The sequence below is a fragment of the Zootermopsis nevadensis genome, unplaced genomic scaffold (genome assembly GCF_977971745.1).
Source record: "Zootermopsis nevadensis isolate Lab colony 2312 unplaced genomic scaffold, Znev_1.0 Znev_ptg000020l, whole genome shotgun sequence".
NCBI lineage: Eukaryota > Metazoa > Arthropoda > Insecta > Blattodea > Termopsidae > Zootermopsis > Zootermopsis nevadensis.
Window position 1 is genome coordinate 16,470,668 of NW_028259152.1, and position 18,059 is coordinate 16,488,726.

Below are 18,059 nucleotides of genomic sequence, written 5' to 3' on the forward strand. Positions count from 1 at the left end.
CGGACTTCAAGTCTCGTCAAATCTTATCCACTGCGATGGTTGGGAGGGAGTAGATGGTCATATTTCCCCAGGTCAATAGCCCCTATACCCACTGAATCGGAATGTAGGTGACTCATACAGAATATGTAATTCATATTCTGTGCGCCATAATTAGAATTTGAAAAGTAATACGTATTAATTATAACTAATAATTACATCTTGTACTATCAAACTTTTAATTAAAACTAATATTCACAGGGTTTTTTCTGTTTCATTTACGAAGTGGGCACGGAATATGTGCATCTAGGGCTGACCTTCAGTCTGTGCACGTGATGGAACTACAGAGCCCTGGACAAATTTTTATAAAATTTTGTATGGACATTATGTCATTGGAGGTCACCGTAAAATTTCACTTACTAATTTACTGTTTTTTGGTAATACCAAAATGGCATATGGAACTTGTGAGTTAAGAATTTTATAGTCAACTTAACTCGCGAACAACATCTTTCCATTTAACCTCTCTTACGATTAAATATTCTTCTTAGCACTTTGATCTCAAACAGCCTCAATCTGTGTTCTTCCCTTAATGCAAGAGACCAAGTTCCACATTTATACAAAAGATGGGTAATATTATATTTTATTTTATTTAGTGTTTTGTCTGACGACAGGTCCATATGAACAGGATCCTTCCATCCTTTTCTCGGACTGGGACCTGTTCATATACGTTCTTGGCAGATGATCCAGGAGTGGTTTGCCATTGCCTTCTTCTGTGTGTGAGAATGGAGTAATTGTTGGGATGCCACGGAGGAAAACTCCGTGTTGCCTAGACCACGGCCTTGCCCAACACAAGTTATAAATTCGGGCACCGCCGGGAATCGAACCCGAGACCCCAGGATTACAAGGCCAACGTTCTATCCGCTGGCTATTAAACTATCCACTTTGGTGGAACCATGCTTCATCACTACAGAACACTTTTGTATAAAATGTCTAAACCCCCTCCTCGAAAGAAATATATAAACCATGTCAGTACTCAAGTCGTTTTTCCTTGTCAAGTTTTAAAATCTTTATAGGCCTATGTACACTTTCGCAGATTAATCCAAAATGGAAAGAAATTTTTCTCAATGATTTTAGGCGAGGTGTGCGAAAGTTTTATATCTTCCAAACTTTCGACATTTAACACCGAAGGTCGACCGGAACGATTTGTCCTATAATCTCCCTGTGTCACGGAAACTGTTCACCAGGCGATATACTATCGATTTGTTAGGCTCGCTAGAATCTCGAAATGTGTCCCTAAACTAATTCTGTCAAACTAATGAAGAACGAGACGCCAGGAAGTGTTCGACGATTATAAAGAATTAAAATTAACAACATATATTTTAATATGGGCTGGGCGACTTCTAGATCATCTGTATAACAAAACTATTTTACTTTCTTTAAACAAACTAACTTTCTGGTAGCGGAACTGTAGGTCCAACTTCGACAACAGCAAAGCCCGTCACCGGACACGATCCTGATCCAACTTCATCCATTTACCATCCTCACAGCCCACCTCTCTAAGATCCATCTTGATATTACCCTCCCGTCTCCTTCTTGGTCTTCCCAGTGGTCGTTTTCCAGAAGGATTTCACACCAAAACTCTGGACTCACCGCTTGCCTCCCCCATGCGTGCTGCATATCCAGCCCATCGGAGCCTATCCTTATTATGCTAGGTGACTCGTACAAATTACGTAGCTCCTCGTTATGTGATATTCTTAATTCCCCACTTATTACACCCCTCCTAGGTCAAAATATCTTCCTGAGCAACTTGTTTTTAAATAATTGTAATCTAAGAGGCCGTGTTTCACATCCAGACAAGACAACAGGCAAAATTATTGTTTAATATATCCTGACTTTTAGTGTTTTGGATAGCAAACGAAACGATTACTTTTTGAATTGAATAAAAACAATGATTCTACTCTTAATTTCGTAACGGACCTCATTTCTGTTTGTTATTGTTGTTCCCAGACACTTAAATTTTAAAACATTTTCAAATGACGTGTTAATTGTAATTATGTTCTATCATTGTTGCTGTTATAGCTATCATTAAAATGCATTGTTATGTTAGTATTGTAATCTTGGGGGGTCTCGGATTCGATTCCCGGCGGTGCCCGAATTTATAACTTGTGTTGGGCAAGGCCGTGGTCTAGGCAACACGGAGTTTTCCTCCGTGGCATCCCAACAATTACTCCATTCACACACAGAAGAAGGCAATGGCAAACCACTTCTGGATCAACTGCCAAGAACGTATATGAACAGGTCCCAGTCCGAGAAAAGGATGGAAGGATCCTGTTCATATGGACCTGTCGTCAGACAGAACACTAAATAATAATAAGATGAGGTGGTCTAGCGGTTAGAACGCTGGCCTTGTAATCCTGGGGTCTCGGGTTCGCTTCCTGGCGGTGCCCGAATTTATAACTTGTGTTGGGCAAGGCCGTGGTCTAGGCAACACGGAGTTTTCCTCCGTGGCATCCCAACAATTACTCCATTCACACACAGAAGAAGGCAATGGCAAACCACTTCTGGATCAACTGCCAAGAACGTATATGAACAGGTCCCAGTCCGAGAAAAGGATGGAAGGATCCTGTTCATATGGACCTGTCGTCAGACAGAACACTAAATAATAATAAGATGAGGTGGTCTAGCGGTTAGAACGCTGGCCTTGTAATCCTGGGGTCTCGGGTTCGCTTCCTGGCGGTGCCCGAATTTATAACTTGTGTTGGGCAAGGCCGTGGTCTAGGCAACACGGAGTTTTCCTCCGTGGCATCCCAACAATTACTCCATTCACACACAGAAGAAGGCAATGGCAAACCACTTCTGGATCAACTGCCAAGAACGTATATGAACAGGTCCCAGTCCGAGAAAAGGATGGAAGGATCCTGTTCATATGGACCTGTCGTCAGACAGAACACTAAATAATAATAAGATGAGGTGGTCTAGCGGTTAGAACGCTGGCCTTGTAATCCTGGGGTCTCGGATTCGATTCCCGGCGGTGCCCGAATTTATAACTTGTGTTGGGCAAGGCCGTGGTCTAGGCAACACGGAGTTTTCCTCCGTGGCATCCCAACAATTACTCCATTCACACACAGAAGAAGGCAATGGCAAACCACTTCTGGATCATCTGCCAAGAACGTATATGAACAGGTCCCAGTCCGAGAAAAGGATGGAAGGATCCTGTTCATATGGACCTGTCGTCAGACAGAACACTAAATAATATAAATAAAAACAGCAAAATATGGAGTGCTGAATATCTGCATACCTTCCATGTAACATCGTTAAACTCTTTGAAAGATGTAATACGTTGGGCTCTCCCTCAGCGGAGGATAATTAGTCTAATTTTCTTAACTGAACGTTACCAGAAGTAGATTATGAACTTCATTTCCCTTTTGGAATTTGACGAATAAGACTTGATTTCACCAAGATGGGGCTAAGGCCGATACAGCAACTTCAAAAGTTCAGTAGTTGAGAGAGTTCTTTGGCGGTCGCATTATTTCTCGATAATCGTCGCCTTCTCGATCACCGGATCGATAGTCAAAAATTACTGTCACGAAGCTCGATATATTTCCAAACTGTTACCATACAACATTTGAGAACCCTGCGTAAGTTGGCTGTACTGACTGTAGTGCTTTTCTGCCTCAAAAGTTGGCACAACCTCCACATTAGTATTATTTACAGAAGAAATGCAAAATATTTAAATGTGATGCTCATACAAATTTTAATTACAATTTTGTGTTTGGTTCTAAGATAGTAAAGACACACAAACATGGGTTAAATCGTAAGCTAATTTGTCCTACTGAACATTTAAACTGCAGCTGGGATACATACGACGAAATAATATTCATATGATTTTTATCAACTTTCTGATGGGATTAGTTACCGAGTTACAGGCAGCATCTTCAACAGGACTCGAACCCAGGACAGAATTTTTTCCGTTTCCTTTGTTCTTGTGATATCCCCCGCCGAAACAGATATCTCTGGTCTTGGCGCCTTTCCGTTTCAGTATTAAAAAAAAACTATGCAATTTCTCTTAAGCTTGACCTGTTAATTTAAGAGAAAAGTATCCATAAAACAATACGCCTGTTATTTAAACAAATTTCATTCGTAATTTTACAAATCGAGGGCATCTGTAGATCAAAGGTCGCATGATAACATGTTTTAATGTGGAACACTACAGTATACCCAAAACGGTTCAAAGTTTGGAAGGGAATCAAAGAAGAAGGAGAAAAGGAGAAGAGGGAAAATGGGAAGGAGAAGAAGGAGAATGAGAAGAAGAAGGAGAAAAGGAGAAGAAGGAAAATGGGAAGCAGAAGAATAAGGAGGAGGAGACGAAGAAGAAGAAGGAGAAAAAGGAGAATGAGAAGAAGAAGGAGAAAAGGAGAAGAAGGAAAATGGGAAGGTGAAGAAGGAGAATGAGAAGAAGAAGGAGAAAAGGAGAAGAAGGAAAATGGGAAGAAGAAGGAGAAAAGGAGAAGAAGGAAAATGGGAAGGAGAAGAAGAAGGAGGAGGAGACGAAGAAGGAGAAAAGGAGAAGAAGGAAAATGGGAAGCAGAAGAAGAAGAATAAGGAGGAGGAGACGAAGAAGAAGAAGGAGAAAAAGGAGAATGAGAAGAAGAAGGAGAAGAAGGAAAATGGGAAGGTGAAGAAGGAGAATGAGAAGAAGAAGGAGAAAAGGAGAAGAAGGAAAATGGGAAGGAGAAGAAGGAGAATGAGAAGAAGAAGGAGAAAAGGAGAAGAAGGAAAATGGGAAGGAGAAGAAGGAGAATGAGAAGAAGAAGGAGAAAAGGAGAAGAAGGAAAATGGGAAGGAGAAGAAGAAGGAGGAGGAGACGAAGAAGAAGAAGGAGAATGAGAAGGATAAATGGAGAAGAAGGAAAATGGGAAGGAAAAGAAGGAGAAAAAGGAGAATTAGAAGAAGAAGGAGAGACGGAGAAGAATAAGAAAGAGAATGAGAAGAAGAAGGAGAAGAATAAGAAATAGAATGAGAAGAAGAAGAAGAAGGAGAAGAAGAAGGAGAAAAGGAGAAGAAGAAGGAGAAAAGGAGAAGAAGGAAAATGGGAAGGAGAAGAAGAAGGAGGAGGAGACGAAGAAGAAGAAGGAGAATGAGAAGGATAAATGGAGAAGAAGGAAAATGGGAAGGAGAAGAAGGAGAATGAGAAGAAGAAGGAGAAAAGGAGAAGAAGGAAAATGGGAAGGAGAAGAAGAAGGAGGAGGAGACGAAGAAGAAGAAGGAGAATGAGAAGGATAAATGGAGAAGAAGGAAAATGGGAAGGAAAAGAAGGAGAAAAAGGAGAATTAGAAGAAGAAGGAGAGACGGAGAAGAATAAGAAAGAGAATGAGAAGAAGAAGGAGAAGAATAAGAAATAGAATGAGAAGAAGAAGAAGAAGGAGAAGAAGAAGGAGAAAAGGAGAAGAAGAAGGAGAAAAAGGAGAATGAGAAGAAGAAGGAGAAAAGGAGAAGAAGGAAAATGGGAAGAAGAAGGAGAAAAGGAGAAGAAGGAAAATGGGAAGCAGAAGAAGAAGAATAAGGAGGAGGAGACGAAGAAGAAGAAGGAGAAAAAGGAGAATGAGAAGAAGAAGGAGAAAAGGAGAAGAATGAAAATGGGAAGGTGAAGAAGGAGAATGAGAAGAAGAAGGAGAAAAGGAGAAGAAGGAAAATGGGAAGAAGAAGGAGAAAAGGAGAAGGAAAATGGGAAGGAGAAGAAGAAGGAGGAGGAGACGAAGAAGGAGAAAAGGAGAAGAAGGAAAATGGGAAGCAGAAGAAGAAGAATAAGGAGGAGGAGACGAAGAAGAAGAAGGAGAAAAAGGAGAATGAGAAGAAGAAGGATTTAAGATTTTCACGGCGGTGAGTCTGAAGATGGCTGTCTTCTGGGTTGTAGCGCCGTGTAATCTGGTAGAAGTTTATAGACGTTTCAGAGGTCCTTGCTTCGGTGACGGAGGCAGCAAGAACCTCTAAAACTTCAGTAAACTTATAGCAGACCATAAGGCGCTACAACCCAGCAGACAGCCATCTTAATACAAATACGCACATCGAAGCAAAATGTCATGATAAGAGACGCTGGAGTAATTGCTCTCATTTCAGTAATGTAACATCGCAGAACGTTGTAAAGCTAATAACACATTGTCCAACTCCTTCCGAGTGATCGCGTTCTTTCGCGATTATACATTTTGCATAATGTTTCCAAACAGAGCATTAGTGCAATGTGACAAACGAGACAGGAGAGAACAGGGCAATTTTTTTGTTTATAAACGCCTCGTCGTTCGCGGAAAAAGCCAGCCGCCATATTGTATCTCGAGTGCAGAAACTTGAAGACGCATGAAGTAAGACGGTGGTATAATTGGCCACAATGTTTCAACATTCATGACAAGCAGAAATGGACGTTAAAGTCGCAATTAAAAACAATAACTTTCCTGTTATTGTTAATGTGAAAATTAATATCGGAACTTTTGTCTAATAGGGTCCTACTTAAAAAAAACTTTGATTTACTCAAGTGGTCATGTATTTATCTGCATTTTCAGAACACGTAGGCCTATTACCGTTTCCACAAAACCCAACTATTGTATCATATACTATCCAGAGAAAGTTTAATCTATGGTTTTGAGATCCATTTTGATAACCTATTATAATGCCATCAACGTCCTCGTTTACAAAGTGATATTCTCTGTTCGGGTTTTCCCACACAAATTTAATACGCATTTATTATGTACCCATGCGTGCTACATGGCCCGATTATAATTAATGGTCGATAAAATAAGTCATCGGCACTGGTAGCTTGGCCAAGATTCGAACCTGGCACCTCCCACATATTAACGCCGCTAAACTAACCTCACGTGTGAAATGCAAAATTTCAGGACTAGCGACTGCTCAAATGTTCGAATTCTGGGGTCTTCTGCGTACAGGTGGCTGAATGGTGAATGAACCACTTCTTCAGCCAACGTTTCGAGAGGTATCTCTGCTGTCATCCTCAGGGCAGCTACGAAACGAAACTAGTCCTATATAACGCGTTCGCCGATGGGAATTGAAATATAGCTCTATCTCGGAAACCAATCGGAATATGACACATGTACATATACAGAATTTTTGCTTAGAATGACCGACACTATGACCTCCCAGAATATTGACCTTTCCTCCTGGGACACCATACGAGGTGCGATCGGAAGGTTTCCAGACTGCGCGTATAAAAACCCGTACACTTATCTCAGGTATTAAATTCATCCATCACCCTCGAAGTAGTTCCCCTGGGAGTGAACACAACGATCCCAGCGCCGCTGCCAAGCCTGGAAGCATCCCTGGAAATCTTTCTTTGTCAGCCTGTCAAGCACCATCTGCGATTCTGCCTGAATCTCTTGCACAAAGACTAGCCAAAACGGCTACGGAAACCTATGAAATGCTAAAGCAAGCATTTGGGGAGTCCGCAATGGGTCGTGCACAAACTTTTGTGTGGCATTCACGTTTTAAAAATGGCCGAACCTCTGTCGATGATGACGAGCGTTCTGGACGACCATCTTCGAGCACAACGCCCGAAAATGTAACGAAGATTCGGCAGGCCATTCACGAAGATCGACGTCGTACCATCAACGACTTGTGCGACATTGTTGGGATAGGTTATGGGACCTGTCAGCTGATTCTAAAGGAAGAACTCCACATGCGACGCATCCTGTCTGAGGACCAGAAGCAGAATCGACTTGACTTCTCGTTTGTCAGGAGCTCAAAGATCTTGCAAGAACCGACCCCAACTTCCTTTCTAAGCTCCGTGTGACTTCTTCCTCTTCCCAAAGATGAAAATTCAGCTAAAGGGAAGGAGATTTGAGACGATAGAAGAGATTCAGGCAGAATCGCAGATGGTGCTTGACAGGCTGACAAAGAAAGATTTCCAGGGATGCTTCCAGGCTTGGCAGCGGCGCTGGGATCGTTGTGTTCACTCCCAGGGGAAATAATTCGAGGGTGATGGATGAATTTAATACCTGAGATAAGTGTACTGGTTTTTATACGCGCAGTCTGGAAACTTTCCGATCGCACCTCGTATATCGTACAGACACCTAATTTTAAGACTTTACTCCCTTGGACAAATAAAATAATTAGTAAATGCGAGGATCTTAGATGGATTATCTGATTAGTGGCTAGGTGGACGGACGGAAGTTTGCATGGATAAACAGAAATGAGTGTACCTCGGGCAAGAAAATAAACTCCCTTACGACCAACGTCAAATTACTTAAATTGGAAGCGACTGAGTGGCTTGAAACACCTCCATGCTGTTTCTATGAATATGCGAGTGGTTATATTTTTAGTTGAATTGAAGTTTGAAAAAGACGTAGGAAAATATTCCGCTCACGGTAGACGTCGGTACAATTACATATTCTTTATCAGATGATTACTTTATTATGAGTAAGGAAAGGAACTGAGATTTTATTTGAAAGATGATGACGTCGAACAAACCGTGTATATAACGCAGAGAGTGTCAGCTTTGTCGAGCAGAATTCTGAAGGATTCTCACGCAGAAACATCCAGGGTAAGTTTCATTTACGTTCAGAATTTTTAGCATAATCAGAGGAAAATATTTCTACTTTTAACTTTAAATTTTTAAATTTATGAAAACATTAAAATTTAAACATTTGTAATATTGTAAATTTTTCGCATTAACCAAATGTAAAGGCATTTAGGATGCCGCTGATTGTGGTCTCATGAGGGCTGAAACGCGTGTGTCTATATAATATAACTACTGTTTCCGTCATCAAATTGCATGTTTTAAGGTCACAGTGAAATCGTATAACATTGTAGTACGAACATCCGAGCCTAAGTGATTGAAGACAGCTCAGAACTTCACAGCTATAGCTCACGCCCTTATCAGATCACGTTCAGAAATAATCTTAGCCGTTTTACGCTACGTTACGAATGCAGTCGAAGGCGTCACTTATTAAATTGGGAACAAATTCAACCTTGCCATGATAAAGAGCACAAGTCCACAAATTTCGACAAAAATAAGATTGCTACTTTACAGTCTAAAATTTTTCATTACCTATAATTTAGCAATATCATCACTCCAGCCTTACGCTCATGTGTAAATTTCGTAATTATATTAATATCAATTTTTGAAAGAACCAATATATATTATGCATTAAAACTTACGGAAAATTTATTCTTTTTTTTATAAACATTCAGGATCTAAACCTTAACCCTGTCATCAGCGAATTACGCACAGTCTCCTCGAAAAGTTGGTTCTGATTTAAGTCGTCTTTACAAAGTTTTATCTGGATAAATTGATTTTAAATCTCATTAGTGATACCTACGTAAAAGAAACGCGTGACTGGGTTTGTGAAATTCACTGAAGCCGAAGCTCGTCTAAATATTATTTAATAAATCAGCCCGTACCGCGAAGAAAACACAACGCTTCACCATTACTACGATCAACTGGTTGATGCTGTTTAAGGAAATAATCCCTTTTTACACTGAAAACAATCCGAAACCTATACAAACAAAACGCAGATTTATTAACTGTGTGAAGCAGGTGGTACATATAGTTACCACTGGGTCTTAAAGGGTTAATGTCTCTCTTAATATTTTGCTATGTCTAAGGACCTTGCGTAGTTTTCCTTTTGTAATGATTGACCGTCTGTAAAATTTAAAGAACAGATCCATGTAGCAATATGACTGACGAATGAATTTCTGTTTAACCCTTTGAAGACGAAGCTCGTCTAAATATTATTTAATAAATCAGCCCGTACCGCGAAGAAAACACAACGCTTCACCATTACTACGATCAACTGGTTGACGCTGTTTAAGGAAATAATCCCTTTTTACACTGAAAACAATCCGAAACCTATACATACAAACGCAGATTTATTAACTGTGTGAAGCAGGTGGTACATATAGTTACCACTGGGTCTTAAAGGGTTAAAATTAAGATATTTTTCCGTGATTTTAATTTTTGCACACAATAAACACGTGAACACACAAAAGCCATGCTTCTAGTCATTACTCTGTGAATCCTTCATCAGACATCTGGAAAAATGGCCTCTTTCGACACCCAAGTTTCGACAGAATTACAAAAATTAAACGGACCTTAAAAACAGTTCGTTTTATTGTGGATTAGATTAAACTGGCTAAGAATAGGGCTCACTGGTGGTGTATCCTGTGAACATGGTAATTGAGCTCTGGATTCTACAAAATGGGGATATGTAATTTCTTAACAAGCTGAGCGACTGTCAGCTTCTGAAGGCCGTCTAAGTCTTGTGGTCGGTATCGACATTCGCGATTTTAATATCACGTTAATGACTCGTTAACTGATTGGATATTTAAGTATACTTTCTAATCTTCTTACGCTTTGTAGTGTGAAATTGCTGAAAAATTGTGTTGGATTTATGAATTTTAAGGATGTTGAAAGAAGCAGATATGCCCAATTTTAAGTTAGTATCCAAAAAAATTTTAACTCGAGTTTATTAGACGTAAATTACGCTATATTCTTGGTGTCATTTATTCTTGTCTGGGGAGGCAAGTTTCTCCGATTTAGGTAGATCTTTGTTTCAGATGAGGACCATCTTGTTACGTTTGACGGTCATCGGAATGATTTGCTCGTGGGCATTACCCGACAGTCAGTTGGGTGTGCGGAAGAGAGAGACGGCGTACAGATACTGTGGTCCAAACCTCGCCAACATCTTGAGGCTAATTTGCAATGGCTCTTACCACACCGACGAGGACTGGAAAAGAAACGGTGGCTCCATCCAAAAGAAGCAAGAACACGGTACAGCAAATCTTATGACAATCTTCGAGTCTCTCCAAGAATCTCATTACTTGGTCTGCTGTTTAATTAATATCCAACTAACTAACTAGATGGCTTACCGAACCCGAAGGTTCATCACCGAATTAACCAAAGCCCTCCACCGGACCCTGTCCTGGGCCAACAAAATCCAGTCTCCTTCAACTCCTATCTCCCATAGATCCCGCCTGAGATTATCCTCCCATCTACGTCTAGGTCTCCCCAGCGGTCTCTTCCCCTCAGGCTTCCCAAATAGTGAACCCAACCAACCAGATGGCTTACAGAACCCGAAGGTTCATCACCGAATTAACCAAAGCCCTCCACTGGACCCTGTCCTGGGCCAACAAAATCCAGTCTCCTTCAACTCCTATCTCCCATAGATCCCGCCTGACATTTTCCTCCCATCTACGTCTAGGTCTCCCCAGAGGTCTCTTCCCCTCAGGCTTCCCAACCAATACCCGGTGCACACCTCTTGTCCCATCCATGCGCGCTACATGCCCAGCCCATCTCAGTCTTCTCGACTTAATCACCCTGACAATATTGGGGGTTTAATTAATATCCATCATGTTTAATTTCAGATAAGGAACTCGATTTTTGGACTCCTCCAGAAGCCGCAATGGAACAGTTCCCGTTCAGAACCTGGTGGATGGCAAACCAGTTCTCGAACAGAGTCTTCCGCCGCCAGAGAAGAGACGCTGGAATTGTCGAGGAATGTTGTGTGTTCAAAGGCTGCACGATCAGCGAACTGTCCGAGTATTGCGCTGAAAGTTAGACGGCGACATAGCCAGCAATTTTTGACAATCGCTGCGGTTTGTGACCAGGTCTAATCGGAAAGAACCAAAGCTGGTGTTATGACGCATTTGTAATTAAATAAGCTTATATCATACGTTTTCTTATATTCTATCCACAATTAACTGAACATTAAATATATCCTGTTATCGTTAGTTTCATTGCAAAAACATCGGTAATTAAATTAATGCATTCATCGCATTGCTCTACTCCTTTAGTGCCAAACAATTTTACATTTATGAGTTGCTATTAAACAATTATTCTTTATTCTTCGTTTCCTTTTCGCTTTCTGAAGTAAAACGTAACAATTTTAACCCGAATTTCGCATCTCATGTTCCTTAATTTGATACTGGCTAAGATTACTACAATAATAATTATTACGTAATTTTTGTCAACTATTAATATATGATCTTATGATGAGAAACGAAGCTCATACCAAGACAAAACAATACGAATAAGAAGGACCGATTTCTCCTCGACCTACGCTCTGTCGAGACCCTAGCTTTGAGACTCCCAATTAACCCCTTCTCATTCCTCATCAATGATTGGCCCAATTCCTCAGTTTTCCTTCTTTATCAAAAAAAATTAATAAATAAAGATGTCCCACTATACGCCACTTTCCAGCATCGCCGAACTCATGCGCCTACTAGCGCCCAAATCGACTGACCGAGAGCTTCGACTCAAAGAAAAACTTGTGTGGGGAACCACTTGTTCCGGCAAATCGGGAGGCACTTGTGGCCGAACGAGGGCTGTCAGAGGTCACCAGAGATCAACCGAGGGGGGCTGATGGTCAGTTCGCCAGCCGAGGTTGTCCCTAAAAACGAGTACAATGAACGTAATATAAACGTGTCTCTGATATCTGCCATTGCATGACAATAATTCCAAATCTAGTATTATATGCGATATGTATTGTATTCAACTATTAATTTTTACACAATATTTCACATACATTTCGTTCTAGAAAGCAACTTCTGTAATTTCAAATTTCATCACTAATTCTCTGGAATTATTTACGTTCTAGATGATTCAGTATTTTCATAAGAATTTGCGTAGTTTCATCAAATTTTGCCTCGAATTTCTTCTCCAGATTTCCTTGGCGAGAACGCAATGCTGACAATTCGTCCGCCATGTCGCTCCACACATTCTGAGCATCGCGAGATTTTCGTTTCTTGCTGATGATAAGTAACGCAGAATGAACAACAGCGGTGTCTAATGGCTTTGGCCTGTCTGGATGTATCACTAACGCCTTGTCCGTCACTTTCTCAGGTGCCAAGAATTCCGGGAGTTTATGAAGTAATTCTTCGATTTTGGAAATCAATCTGACTCTAGCTACAATACTCAGTGTTTCCGCGTCCTTTCTGATAACTTCCGTGTCGTTTACAGCCAGACCGTTTAGTAGATTCAGTAAGACAGTCGCCACTAGGAAAACGAACAGCAAAAATATCACGTGACTAGTAAACGGCAAGATTTGAAAACTCAGATTTGAAGCTTCGAGTTCACCTGTGAACATGACAACTGTTTTCAATATCGCGAGAAGTGGATTAGAGAACATGTCTCCGTCATCCGATCCTGAGTTTCCTTTGAAGAGAACGTAAAAGCTGAGGGCGAATGCTATCAGCAGGAGAACGTAGCTCATCATAAACCTCAAAAACGTCCGACTGACTGTTTTGAGCATCTCCAGTTGGATTGACAACAGTGGGAGTTGCCCTGACAGAAGTACCAGCTCCAACCATGCCAACAGGATGGCGACGGCAGAGAAGTGTAGGTTGACCTCCACGTTCTGTACCACACCGGAACACGATATCAGCGTGGAAGTGACCAGTAGTAGTTCCAGCCAGTTTTCCATTGACAATATGTACACACTACCATATATAATGAGCTGGAACACCTCTCTCGCAGTCAGCAAACCCAACAAGATCATAATAGGATACCACAAGTACTGAGGATTGTTATCACCCATCGCGTATCTCAGAATTCTTCTATATGTTAAATCAGATGAGAAGTTTAAAATGGGAGCATAACTGGTTGTGTTGGCAACACCTTCGTCGATTAATGTGTCGTATGATTCGGAAAACAAGATGTACGCGCTCAAGAAAAGCACAAATGTAACATAGAAGGCCACGTCTATAAAGAAAACCAGTCTGACTTGTCTCCATTTTAAACTCACGAAACTAGTTATAACCGGGTGTCGCAGTAGGTCTCTAAGACGTGAGCTTTCCGCCAGGTAAGGCACCATTTTTGCAAGAAAGTCGTATCTGAACGTCAATGTGCAGTTGTTAATCGTCAGCGAATCGCTGTTACTTTGCAAACATTCGTCCAAAATTTCCTCCAGAAATGAGGCACTGACTGTTGACAGGATTGAACTGCCATATTTAGATGCCATGACGTCAGCGCCGTAAGTCAGGAACAGGATTACCCTATCCCGAAACTCCCGTTCGACAGCGAAGCGTAGAGCAGTGTTCCCGGACCCATCTAGATCGTCGATATTCACTTTGCGATCGGATTCTGGACCCAGAAGAATCTCTAAGCATCTCTCCAGCCTCTCCTTGTCTCCTGGTTTACAGCCACTGATCCGAGCCAGCCAATGAAGGATTGTCCGGTCATCACCATCTCTCAGGCTTGAATCTATGTTCTTCTGTTTCAGTAATATCTCCAGGACGTTCAGATTTCCACTCCGAGCAGTCGCAATTAGCAGGGGCACATTGGTTATAGGATGCTTCAAATTTGGATCTGCGTTATTTTGTAGAAGCAATATGACAAACTGTTCACGTTTCTTCATCTGGCAAGCGATTTCTAAGAGACTAGAATGATAAGGTTCATCGTACCAAGGGTTAGGATTAGATGAATCGAGATTCTCGCTGAAGATGCTGTATTTCTCGTATTGTAGAGCAGCGAGCAATTTTTTATTCTTGTCAGGTGAATCCAGACTCTCTCGTTGAGGTGACGGAAGAATTGACTGTAATTCTGGAAATCTCTTGATTATAATCTCCCTCACAGTAGATTCGCTGTCTCCTGGGAAGTAATCAAGATGAAATCGAAAGGCTGATGGATGCTTCAACATCTGCTCGACGCATGTCTTACCAAAGAGGTCTACAGCACGTCCGATTGCAGTATATCCTTTCCTGTTTGGGATGTTTAGCTCCGTAAGAGTATTCCTCATCAAAATATCAATGCACTGGTAGAATCTGCGATCTCTGTCGTCCTTTCGACAAGCGGACGTGACAGCGTGGTACAAAGCTGTGTTTCCTTTGCTGTCAGTTACGTTAACTTTAGTTCTAGAGTCGGCGAGCAACGCGGACAGTAGTTTAAAGTTACCTGAGGTCGCTGCCCAAAATATCGGCCTCCAGTCACCCCACCTTATTGAGTCGCCATTAGGATCACCGCCGGCTTCTAATTTTTCCTTGTATTCTTCAATTTCCTCGTCGGTTACAGGTTTCATCAGACTGTCGGTGAGAGAACGTACCGTGCGAAGCCTGGATGGTTGATTCCGAAACCTCACTAGTTTCTCCAAAGGATTCCTTTTCTGGTACTCACCGGAAGAAGTCCTCTCTGCCACTTCCTTAACTTCCATGGCACTTACTGTACGCTTCTGTAAAAAGTACACGCGAACGCAGATTATTTAACGATAGTTCATTGACCACCGATTTAAACCAATTTCAAAGGTAATATTGTATAAATATATGTAAATATCGACACGTAATGAAACCCATAAACGCGTAAGATGATTAAAACTTACTTTATCACAGCGTCCAAAAACGGTACTTGAATTGACTGGATGTTGAACTTTAAACCTCATGATATTAATTTATTTCTCAAACACAAATACCGATCTATAAGAATCAGGGGAGACTTGAATGCACTATAACTGCATAAGACACGTAGTCTGAAACAAATTCCTACGAATAATGGAGATGGAGCAAACGAGGAAAAGAGAAAATTACACAGTGACAACCTTTACTCTTTGTGTCCTTCATTTAATATTATTCCAATTATCAATAAGAGTCAATTGAATAAAAATTTTCTTGGATATTATCCATCGTCTAGTAAATATAAAACGTAAAACGACGTTTCGGAGATGAGACTCTATCTCCTTCTTCAGGTTCCTACACAGTTGGGCCCACTAGATAGGAACCTGAAGACGGAGATAGAGTCCCATCTCCGAAACGTCGTTTTACGTATTATATTTACTAGACGATGGATAATATCCAAGAAAATTTCTATTCAATTGACTCTTCACCATCGTCAAGAAGTTTTAGATTTGATATACCAATAAGAGATTTTATACAGCAACCATTCATCAAAATGGCCGCTGTTACTTACACACAAAATGGCTACGCTCATATATTTTTCCCTTGGCAAAAACTATGTGTTCAGTTCATCATAACTTTTGTTAATTAATTTGCTAATAACAAATTAGAAGTACAAATTACGACGTTTCTGCAGGTAGCGAAATATTAATTGTTATTTCCTTATAGTTCGTGTATGTTTATTAATACAGTACTCTGTCATACCGATACATAATTCTCATATTTATAATAACATTTCTTTAAACTCCATTTATCATTTTTACTTGAGATATTGAAAAATACTTCAACTGCTCTTTAGTTACCAACTTTCACGTTATTTACAGTCTATTGTCCAGTAATAATTCTAATATTTAACCAGGAATCAACCAACATTTTACTTGCAAACTGCTTTCGTTCGTACTTACATTTATGACAACTCCTGATGTGACACTCATTACAACGAGTATGGAACAAATTAACCAGCCGATAAACCTACCAATAGACTGATAATTCATCTGTCCATAATGTGTTATCGGCCGTGATATTTGATAGTCAGAGTGGTAATATTATCTCAATAAGATAGCACAGTATTATCGTAAAGATCTTCAACGTTCGGAATGCATTAAATGGATTTACCCTGCAGATGAACATTTTACGGACACTTTAAGCGAACGGATGTACGGATGTCATATGTCTGTCTGTCTGTCCCTACGCGTGTTAAATTTTCGAAACTTATGGACGATTTTCGACTAGGCCTGAACACTAACATTTACTTCGTTAATTTAATTGTGTGTATCAGTCTAATGTAACGGCAACCTCACACGAAACTGATCATCATATTGAAAGTTATCACGTGACAACAGGCATAGATCCCATTAAAAAAATTCGAATTTAATCTTAAGACACATTTTTAATATTGTCCTGTTAACAGTGTATCGGTTATCGGTAGATTTTCTTCGTTAATCGTTTCCCGACTAAGATTTTTCACGAAATTTACAATCATTCCCACGCGTGCTACATGTCTCACCTATCTCATCCTCCTTGATTTGATCTATAAAATTATATTTCTTAAAGAATACAGATTATGAAGGATCAATGCTATATTTCCATCTCTCACAGCAATTGGTGGCTTATTATTATAGTTAATTATTAATTGAAGGCATGTTGACAGATACAGCCATTCATTTCATAATAACATATCGTATCTGAGCAGAGCCTGAATGTGACCGAAAATGGCCGAATCGTGTAAATCTGCATTCAATTATTTGTTTATTTTACTGTTGAATAATGAAACACCATTTGTTATGTGGGAATATCAGATACGCAATATGAAGCTCCTTGCTATGTAGTATTCTCTATTCTTCCCTCTTAGGCCCAAATATTCTTCTCATGACTCAGTCCTCAAACTCCGTCAATTTGTGTTCTGTCCTTAGGATCCGATACCAGAAATATAATCTTAGTGTTTCGATTCCCAAAAATTTGTTGCTCATTCTAAAGGACTCCTTTGATTGGTTGGTTTATCTTTTATGTTTAACCTTGACTAAAAATGGCGTCTGGTTTATAAGCGGTGGTGTGTCTCGATCTCGTATCGATCCTGCCGCTACTCGTCACAAGTAACAGTTGAATCGCTTGCCAGTGATGTACGAGGTGCGGTTCAGTGAAGGTCATAGTCCGCCTATACGTAGTGAAAATATGCGAAAGCCCGGCTGCATTTACTCACAGGATTTCTTTCGCACTTGCTGATGCAATTCCAGGTATGGATTTCACAAATTCGCTTACAAGTTGTTAACCTAGAAATCCTTGAACTGGGAAACGAGGGCTGTACGTAACTGACCTAATCAATACCTTGTCGTGTGCATGTTTGTGTCAATTATGATTTTTTTATAACCTCGCCAGAGTAATGGCGGATAATGTTAGAATACTAACAGGTTTGAAGTGGATTCTATTAGGAATTAAATTACAAGTGACTGGTCTGAGGTCCGTATATCGAATCCCGTTGTTGTCTATACTGAAAACGGTTGGAAAGGTGTACTCGTAGATTAAACTGACATTATGCGTTCACCTGAATAGTATTTAACAAATAGCACACATTACGAAATTCTGTCATTTGTTGCCTGCCGCAATGTAAGGACTCGTGACTCGAAATTTTCGAAAAAGCTTTCCATTAAAATGTCAAAACCGAACGATATTTCAGATTTTAATTTTTAACAATGTTCATA

At 40.4% G+C, this 18,059-nt stretch overlaps 3 protein-coding genes across 3 annotated transcripts; 2 read left to right on the forward strand and 1 right to left on the reverse strand.

Moving 5' to 3' along the window:
• The first annotated feature begins 4,151 nt into the window (after positions 1-4,151).
• On the forward strand, positions 4,152-5,860 carry LOC147873317 (uncharacterized). The gene is made up of 3 exons (XM_087351956.1): positions 4,152-4,634; positions 5,414-5,470; positions 5,687-5,860. The coding sequence occupies exons 1-3, from the start codon at positions 4,425-4,427 to the stop codon at positions 5,858-5,860; spliced, it is 441 nt and encodes a 146-aa protein (XP_087208082.1). The 5' UTR covers positions 4,152-4,424.
• Positions 5,861-8,494: 2,634 nt separating this feature from the next.
• Positions 8,495-11,821, forward strand: LOC110829699 (bombyxin A-2 homolog). Its single transcript, XM_022063695.2, has 3 exons — positions 8,495-8,521; positions 10,537-10,750; positions 11,344-11,821. Exons 2-3 carry the CDS (start codon positions 10,537-10,539, stop codon positions 11,535-11,537), a joined length of 408 nt encoding a protein of 135 aa, XP_021919387.1. The 5' UTR covers positions 8,495-8,521; the 3' UTR covers positions 11,538-11,821.
• A 621-nt stretch (positions 11,822-12,442) lies between these two features.
• Positions 12,443-16,342, reverse strand: LOC110829681 (transient receptor potential cation channel protein painless). Its single transcript, XM_022063669.2, has 2 exons — positions 16,266-16,342; positions 12,443-15,143 (listed from the first exon to the last, which is right to left on the reverse strand). Exons 1-2 carry the CDS (start codon positions 16,293-16,295, stop codon positions 12,561-12,563), a joined length of 2,613 nt encoding a protein of 870 aa, XP_021919361.2. The 5' UTR covers positions 16,296-16,342; the 3' UTR covers positions 12,443-12,560.
• Between the last annotated feature and the right edge of the window lie 1,717 nt (positions 16,343-18,059).